Consider the following 9,343-nt stretch of genomic DNA (forward strand, 5'->3'; position numbering starts at 1 on the left):
CAGGCCACCATAGAGACACTTCTGGACAGGCATGCTGTAGAACAGCTCGACCCACTCATTGTTACTACAGTGTTCTACTCCCCAATATTTCTGGTGCCAAAAAAGAATTCAACTTCGTTTGATATTCAACATGAAACAGTTCAATGCCCGGTTTCTGTCACCACCACCCCACTTTCGGATGGTGTCAGTCAACCTGCTACACACCATTTTGAAGAAAGGGGACTATCTGATTTCCCTCGACCTGCAAGATGCCTATTTTCACATACCAATACATCCAGATCACCGGAAGTATCTTCGGTTCACGTTCCAAGGACGTCATTACCAGTGGATGGTACTACCATTTGGAATATCTATGGCCCCATGGCTTTTTACTCGGGTAACCAAACCGATAACAAGCTACCTGCATTGTCGGGGAATCACTTTCGAGAGCTACATCGACGACTGCGTTCAAGCTCAGCAGGATCCAGTTGTCCTTCATCTCCACAGGCATTTCACCATCAAGTTGCTAACGCAGTTCCTGAATTACGCGAAGTCGGAATTAATACCGACTCAGAGATTACAATTCATAGGGGCGATATTCGACACGCATCATGGCATGTTATTTGTACCTCAGGACAGATGGGACAAGATTCAGCGCATTCTACCCCTAGCATTGAATTCACCCAGAACCCTCCGCCAATGGCAAGAGTTACTAGGGTTGTTAACGTCGGCAAAAGCACTGAGTTACAGGGGCCAACTACAACTTCGCCCTCTCCAAATGTTTTTGTGCCCATTCATCCGGAACGACAACCCCAGGGAGATGATTCGTCTTCCAGAGCAGCTACGGCCAGTTCTTCGTTGGTGGCTCAACGAACAGAATGTTTGCGCCGGAGTCTCTATGGCGCCATTCACACCGACTCTTCACCTGTTCGTCGACGCATCCCTCGAGGGTTGGGGTGCCCACTTTCTCCATCATCGAGTGGCCGGGCAGTGGTCATCCGCAGAAAAGACCCTTCACATCAACGAGTTGGAATTCAGTGCGGTCATTCTAGCCATTCAACATTGGGAAACAGAACTCCAGTCGTCCCATCTACTGATTCAATCGAACAATTCAACAGTGGTATGGTACATCAACCATCAAGGCTCGACAGGGTCAGCAGCTCTGCTTCGGTGGACGTTTCGGTTTTACCACCTAATCGATTCTCTTCACATTGTGGCAAGAGCCTGACACATTCCCGGAGTGAGGAATGTCATAGCCGACGCCTTGTCTCGTCCCAAACGGCCGTCACCAACAGAGTGGATGTTACTGCCTCTGATATTTCAGTCAATGATCTACCCCATATCTCATCCAGAAGTAGATCTATTCACCACTCGGTACAACCATCAGCTTCCAAGGTTCGTATCACCTATTCCGGATCCTCAGGCGTGGGACCACGATGCGATAGCAATATCTTGGGAGGGACTGAACGCCTACGCGTTTCCTCCCCCGGCTCTACTTGCCAAGGTTGTTCAGAAGTTACTTACAACCAGCAAGATTCGTCTGGTCTTGGTTGCACCCTTTTGGCCAGCAAGAAGTTGGTTCGTCGATCTAAAGCAATTAGCAGAATAGAATCCAGTACCGCTACCCGCCCGCAACGACTTACTTCGTCATCCTCATTCAGACGTGTACCACGGGTCACCACAGACCCTGAATCTGCACTTATGGCGCATTTACGGAAATCTCTGAGAGCCAAGGGTTACTCTCAGAGAGTAGCTGCAGCTATAACTTCTGCACACAGGACTTCAACTCGATCATTGTATGACAATAAATGGAAGACATTTGAACATTATTGTGGTATTAGGGGAATTATTTCTCCCATCACTGCATCACCTCAAGTCGTTGCAGAATTTCGACAGCATTTACGAACTACGAGGAAGCTTAAAGGTACTACATTGTCAACCTATTTGGCTGCCATTAATTCGGTTCTTGCTACAACTACTGGAACAAAGGTGTCTACTACTCCCGAGCTCCAGTCTCTGCTTCGCTCGTTCAGGCTTGCTGACCAGTCCAGGAAGTTCAGACCTCCTGCATGGGATTTGTCAGTTGTCCTCCGTCATTTAGTGTCCACTGACTATGAACTATTACATGATAAGGAGTTTGAACAGATAACGTTCAAAACTTTCTTTTTAGTAGCATTGGCTACTGCGGCTCGTATTTCAGAGTTGCATGCACTTGATGTGAATCGTGTGCAGTTTGAACGAATACGGCATGGCAGAGTATTTCTGGGATTGCGTTGGGACTTTGTCGCAAAGAACCAGTTACCAGGACAACCAGATAGACGTTTTACTATCCCTCCTTTGTCAACGATTCTTGGGCCTGATGATGTGGATGATTCATCTCTCTGCCCTGTCAGAGCTCTACGGATCTTCCTAGCTGCCTCCCAAGATCGCCGTCGTCTTTGTAAGAGGCTATTCATTCCGCTGTCATCTACATTCAGGGCTGAGGTTTCACGGACAACCTTATCTTTTTGGATGCGTGCTACTATACTGAGGGCGTATGCTTTTGCTGGACTGCCACCCCCAGCAGCATCCAATCCTCATGAGACCCGTGCATTAGCGTCTACGATGGCTCTACACAGCAACTGTTCCTTGACGTCCATCATGGAGGGTTGCTTTTGGCGCTCTGATACAGTGTTTCCTTCGCATTATTTGAGGGATTTGTCAGTCACGATGTCCAAGGTCTTCACCAGTTCGGACCCCTTGTCTTGGCCCAGCAGCTGTCATCGGCCCGTCAACGCAGATGAGGAAGAGTGCGTTTATGCTTTCTTTCTCGTGTACATACTGACTAAAATTTTGAACTTTGTTTCTGAGTTTTGATCTGAATGCTTCTGGGAATTGAACGCTTTACTCATTTTATTGGGTGATTGCTATTAGTGTCTATACGGATCTACAGTAGCTAAATCCTGTTTTTTCGATGTAGAAGAGTTCAACAATCTCGCTTGCTGACCTCTTCTCCTCGGAGCAATCACGTCAGTGTAGTGAGTCCTTCCCGATTTCCTTTACGGATTTCGTAGCGTTCATAGCTCCTAAGTTCCTTAGCACACCTTTGTGGTCTTACTGTGGTAAGTAGTGGAAGCCATGTGGTTTTGTTTTGGTACTGAACGTTAAACTTGTGAGCTTTCCAATTCAGTTTCCTTTTCCCCTCTTTGTGATGGGGTCTAGGGGGCTGTCTCGAAGCAGGTACGGGCCCGATTACTAGTCATAAGACTTTAATTACCGGGGTACTCTGATAAATCGCAACGAAGTGACATGACTCGCCAAGTTGCGTCTCCTTGCATTTGCGAGGGTTGCGGCCGAACACCACATTGCTCAGGAGTACCCACTCCTTGGGGGCGATGGCGTCTAGTAAGCCAAGGGGTTCAGGAGAACCCACCACTAGTATAGGTTCTACGCTAGTTGGATGCGACCTCTCTTCTTCATTGCTACCTACGGTTGTCATTAGCCTATACCGTAATACTGTCAGTGCTTTGAGACATAGGGTAATCTGCTACCCGCCGTCCAACCGTGGGATAAGTGCAAATCGTGAGATAGGATAAGTTTAAAACTTTTTAAAATTTTAACTATAAATTGTATATTTATATACTTATCCTATCTCACGCGATGTATGCCCACCCAGCCTCCCCACTACACAGATTTAGACGTGGGCTCTGCATGGGTTAAGGGACCCGTCCTGTAAGGAGAGCAGTCTAGGGAACACGGGCATATGGACAAGAGAGGCCTACAGGAAAGTTCTAATTCGTTCCACTCAGCGTCGAAGCAAGAGAGAGAAGTGCAAATCGTGAGATAGGATAAGTATATAAATATACAATTTATAGTTAAAATTAAAATTATCAACTCCTGAAGCTCTTTCCAGAATCCTACCTAGAAACTCTTCTAAATATTTTTGATGAGATTTGGACATCGGGTAACTTCCGTCCCTCATGGCGTAACGCCATATTAGTACCAATACCTAAACCTGGACGTGATCATACGGATCCGTGCAATTATCGATCTATTTCACTAACAAGCTGTGTTTGCAAGGCCATGGAACGCATGATAAATAATCGACTTGTTTGGTACTTGGAAACAAATAACCTTATCGCAGACATACAATGTGGTTTAGGCAAAAACAGAGTAGTGTCGATCACTTAGTGCATTTAGTATCATTTGTGAATAATGCGCTGATTAATCAACAACATGCTGTGTCTATCTTTTTGGATCTTGAGAAGGCATGTGACACTACTTGAAAATATGGCATTCTGAGAGATTTACATGATTTCGGTTTGCGAAGTCGTTTGCCTCAATTCATAGCCAAATTTTTAAATAACAGGCAATTCCAAGTCCGCGTGGGTTCTACCCTGTCTGATCATTACAATCAGAATCAGGGTGTTCAACAAGGCAGTATTTTGTCAGTCACTCTTTTTAGCATCAAGATCAACAGTCTATCTAAAGTTTTAAATGATTTAATACATGGATCTTTATTTGTGGATGATTTTAGTATTTCTTTTCGTGGTAAAAATATGCATACCATTGAATGGCAATTCCAGCTGTGTTTAAACAAAATAGATAAATGGTGTCTTGAAAACGGCTTCAAATTTTCTAAATCAAAAACCAAATGTATACACTTCTGTCGTTAATACAAACCCCATAAAGACCCAGAACTATATCTCAGTGGTACTCCAATCAAAGTGGTGAAGGAGGCTAAGTTCTTGGGACTTACTTTCGACTCACATTTGACCTTTATGCCGCATATTAAATCCCTTAAAGGCAAATGCCTGAAGGCACTCGATTTATTAAAGGTTGTTTCAATTTCAAAATGGGGAGGTGATCAAACTACCCTCCTTCACTTATATAGATCACTGATCCGATCTAAACTTGATTACGGTTCCATCGTATATGGTGGCGCTTGTCAAAGCAACCTAAAACTACTTGATCCTGTTCACCACCAAGGCCTAAGACTTTGTCTCGGTTCTTTTAGAACCTCTCCTATCGACAGTCTATACGTCGAAGCTGATAAGCCTTCTCTCAACTTACGTCGTATCAAACTATCTTTACAATACATTACAAAATTAGCTTCTAATGAGTCTAATCCCGCATTTAATTGTGTCTTTAATCCATTCTATGAGGATTTGTATAACAAAATGTTTTCCCTTGTTCCGCCTCTTGGGGCAGCCGTGGCGAGCCACCTCCTCGTGGTGGGTGCTGGGTAATGTTAAGAGCTCGCCGACACACCCACTGTGGACCCGGGGGGATATTTGGTCCACCTACCCGTTTGCCGTGGGTTGCGGCCGTGTGTCGGTGGAGGAGGGGATCCTGGTGGTTGAGGGCATGGGAGCAGGACCAGTGTTCCTATTGCTCAACACACCACTTTGGCCCTAACTTCACCTAGACGGGTGGTTGAATGGGCCCGGTTCAACCAATCGGCTGGTCACGCCAAGCCCTAAGCATCACTATATGTAATGGTGCACAAAATTTGACAATTGTACTGTGTGTATTATTAGGTCTTGGTCGATGTTTTCGTCTTGTGAATTTCCATTTTACAAATTTATGTTTTTGCCTAGAGTCGTATGCCCAGAAGGCGGTGGCTCATGGGCCAATCTGGTAGTTTAATTATTTATAATTCTTCTACTGGAGTATATCATCCGGGTATCCTTGGTGCTGTAAGCTGGAGGCCCGCTTGCTTTAGCATTGTCCTTGTGATACTCCGTGGTGGGTGGGAGCTCGGATGATGAAAATGTATACATTAAACATGGCTTATGAAACCCCAACTAAGAAAACCAAACGTCCTCTTGAAACTGATCCTATTGATGATGACCTGCGACCGTCCAAATCAATTGATTTTTGGCCACGTTTTTTAGTGATTGAAACTATTGACAAGACACCTTTAAAGCTGAAACCTTTCGCCATATCTAAAGGTATTCAGGGTATTGCCGGAGAAGTAAAGAACATCAGAAAGTTACGGTCGGGTGCGCTGCTGGTCGAATGCGCTAAAAGACAGCAATCGGCCAACCTTATGAGCACTGAATCGTTCGTCGCGATCGGTGTTCCAGTTACTGTCACTGCCCACAAGACCTTAAATACAAGCAAAGGCATCGTCAGAGACCGTGATCGACTATTTACTGAAATATCAGAACTTGATATTGGGTACGAGGTGAAAGATCAAGGTGTGCTCTACGTCAAACGTTTTTCAACCCGTAGAAACAATGAAACTGTTCCAACCAACACTTATCTGTTCTCCTTTTTATCTCCGACAGCTCCAAAATCATTGAAGGCTGGTTACTGCAACATCAAGGTTGACGTGTACATTCCGAACCCGCTGAGATGTTTTAAATGCCAGAAGTACGGCCATGGTGTAAATACTTGTACATTGTCTGTTGTGTATGCTCACTGTGGTGAGAAGAAACATACAACGGAAGATGGTACAAGTACCTTTAAAAAATGCACCAACTGTTCAGGAAACCATTCATCTTTTTCGAAAGAGTGTCCGATTTGGAAAGAACACATGGGAATTAACAAGATCAAATTTATCCAAAATATCAGTTTTTCTGATGCCAAAAAACTGGTAAAGAGATCTGAACTTCCAGACAGTTAAGCTTCTATAACCAAAACATCTGAACCAAGCCATAAAATATCTACTTCTTCCACAAGCTGTCAAACAAATTTGACTTGGGTCAAATGTGATTCTCCCCAGACTTTCTATCCTACTACATCATCTCAAACTACGGAATCACTACCTAGTAAGTCACAAAAGCAGTCAGAGTCATCTTCTGATCCTAAGCCACCCTCTCAGTCGCGTTCACAATCTCAATCGTCATCTGATACGCAGTCAGTTAGTACAAGCAAAACAAAACTGAAGCATGAGGCCTCAAAAAAACTTAGTGGAAGAGCCCCGAAAGGGTCGGAAAATAAAATTCAGCTACACAACAAATATGGATCTTTGGAGGACATGGACGTGTCTGAAAACGTCCATTCTAGGGCACATAGCTTGTCGCCCTCCAAAAGAGTGCGGGGTAGATCCCCAATAAACCCCCCCGAAAGATTATTTCAGTAATATTGTACAGTGGAACTGCAGAGGATTGAGGACTAATTTACATAAATTACAGCTATTAGTCCAAGATTTTACACCTTCAGCGATATGTCTCCAGGAGACATATTCAAAACAAACAGATACATTTGACCTTCGTCATTTTAATGCATATCATTGTTTTTCACCTCTGGGTGATAGGGCCACTAGCGGATCATCCATTCTAGTCAGACAAAACGTTATTCAAAGCCCTGTTTCACTTAATACTAACATGCAGGCTGTTGCTGTGAGAATTACTTTACATGTAGCGTTTACTCTATGCTCTCTTTATATTTCACCGTCTTCAATGTTTGCCAAAACTGATCTGCAAGCTCTATATGATCAGCTCCCGAAGCCCTGTATTATAATGGGAGATTTAAATGGGCACAACCCACTCTGGGGTAGTGTAAATATAAGCACTAAAGGGAAATTGTTGGAGGACTTTTGTTCTGACAAAGATTTGTGTATTTATAATGATGGTTCCAACACATATTTACACACTGGTACAGGGACTTATTCTGCTCTTGACTTGTCACTTACAAATGGCACCCGTGGCGAGCCACGTCCTCGTGGTGGGTGCTGGATAACGAGAAGAGCTCGCCGACACCCCCGTAGTGGACCCGGGGGGATATTTGGTCCACCAACCCGTTTGCCGTGGGTTGCGGCCCGTGTCGGTGGAGGACGGGATACTGGTGGTTGAGGGCACTGGGGCTTTTAACTGCGTTCCATTGCCCAACACACCACTTTGGCCCTTACTTCACCTAGACGGGTGGTCGAATGGGCCCGGTTCGACCAATCGGCTGGTCATGCCAAGCCCTGTGCATGGAGTATATATATCATTGCACAAATTTTATTTGGTTTTTTACTTTCGGTCTTGGCCTATTTGTTCATTGAGCTTTTCGAATTTTAAAATGCATTTTTGAAGTTCTAAATTTTTGCCTAGAGTCTTATGCCCAGAAGGCGGTGGCTCATGGGCCAATCTGGTGGAATGATTACACTTTTAATTTTTCTGCTGGAGTATATCATCCGGGTATCCTTGGTGCTGCAAACTGGAGATCCGTTTGTTTTTAGCATTGTCCTTGTGATACTCCGTGGTGGGTGGGGAGCTCGGATGATGAACCGTATTACACTAACCATGGCTTATGAAACTCCAACCAAAAAAACAAAACGTCCACTTGATATTGACCCTGTTGATACTGACCATAGACCGTCTACATCGATTGAGTATTGGCCACGTTTCATTGTGATTGAGACTCCTGATAAGACACCTTTGAAGTTGAACCCCTTTGCTGTATCCAAAGGTATTCAAGGCATTGCTGGGGATGTGAAGAACATCAGACGCTTACGTTCGGGTGCCCTGCTAGTCGAGTGCGGGAAAAAGCAGCAAGCAACAAATCTGATGAATATTAAATCTTTCGTGGGCATTCCCGTCTCGGTTTCTGCACACAAAACCTTGAATACAAGTAAAGGTATCGTGAGAGATATAGATCGATTGTTTGATGACATGTCAGAACTTGATATAGGATCTGAAATGAAGGATCAAGGTGTACTATATGTCAAGCGCCTTTCAACTCGCAGAAACAACGAAACCGTCAAAACAAATACGTATCTCTTTACTTTCTCATGTCCAAATGCTCCAAAATCAGTGAAGGCAGGCTCCTGCAACATACAAGTTGATACCTACATCCCCAACCCGCTCAGGTGTTTTAAATGCCAGAAATATGGACACGGTGTATCTACCTGCACATTGTCTGTTGTGTGTGCTCACTGTGGTGAGAAGACACACACAACAGAAGATTGTGACAGCGATTATAAAAAATGCACCAATTGCTCAGGCGACCATTCGTCCTTTTCTAAACAGTGTCCTATTTGGAAAGAGCAAATGGAGATCAATAAAATAAAATTCACTCAAAATATCTCTTTTGCGGAGGCCAAAAAACTGATAAAGACATCTGATCTTACAGAAAGTTATGCAACAGTAGCAAAAACATCATCAGTTTCTAGCTCTAAAACAACATCAACCACAGGATGCCAAACTACCTTGACTTGGGTAAATTGCGATTCTCCACAGCATTTGTACCCTGCTATATCATCACAGACTAAGGAATCACTTCCTAGTACTTCAAGGTCTTCTGATCACAAATCATCATCTCAGTCACACTCAAATTCTCAATCGACATCTGATAGTCAGCAAACGGTGAAAAGTAAACCGAAGCCAAAGCCTGATGCTTCAAAACATCAAAGTGGTAGAACTTCTAAAGGGTCACAGAACAAAATTCAATT

At 44.1% G+C, this 9,343-nt stretch overlaps 1 protein-coding gene across 1 annotated transcript; it reads left to right on the forward strand.

Annotated features, from left to right (window-relative positions):
- Positions 1–618: 618 nt before the first annotated feature.
- LOC137284879 (uncharacterized) lies at positions 619–2,835 on the forward strand. The gene has a single exon (XM_067817331.1). It carries the CDS (start codon positions 619–621, stop codon positions 2,833–2,835), a length of 2,217 nt encoding a protein of 738 aa, XP_067673432.1.
- Positions 2,836–9,343: the final 6,508 nt, after the last annotated feature.

Source organism: Haliotis asinina, chromosome 1, assembly GCF_037392515.1.
Source record: "Haliotis asinina isolate JCU_RB_2024 chromosome 1, JCU_Hal_asi_v2, whole genome shotgun sequence".
Lineage (NCBI taxonomy): Eukaryota > Metazoa > Mollusca > Gastropoda > Lepetellida > Haliotidae > Haliotis > Haliotis asinina.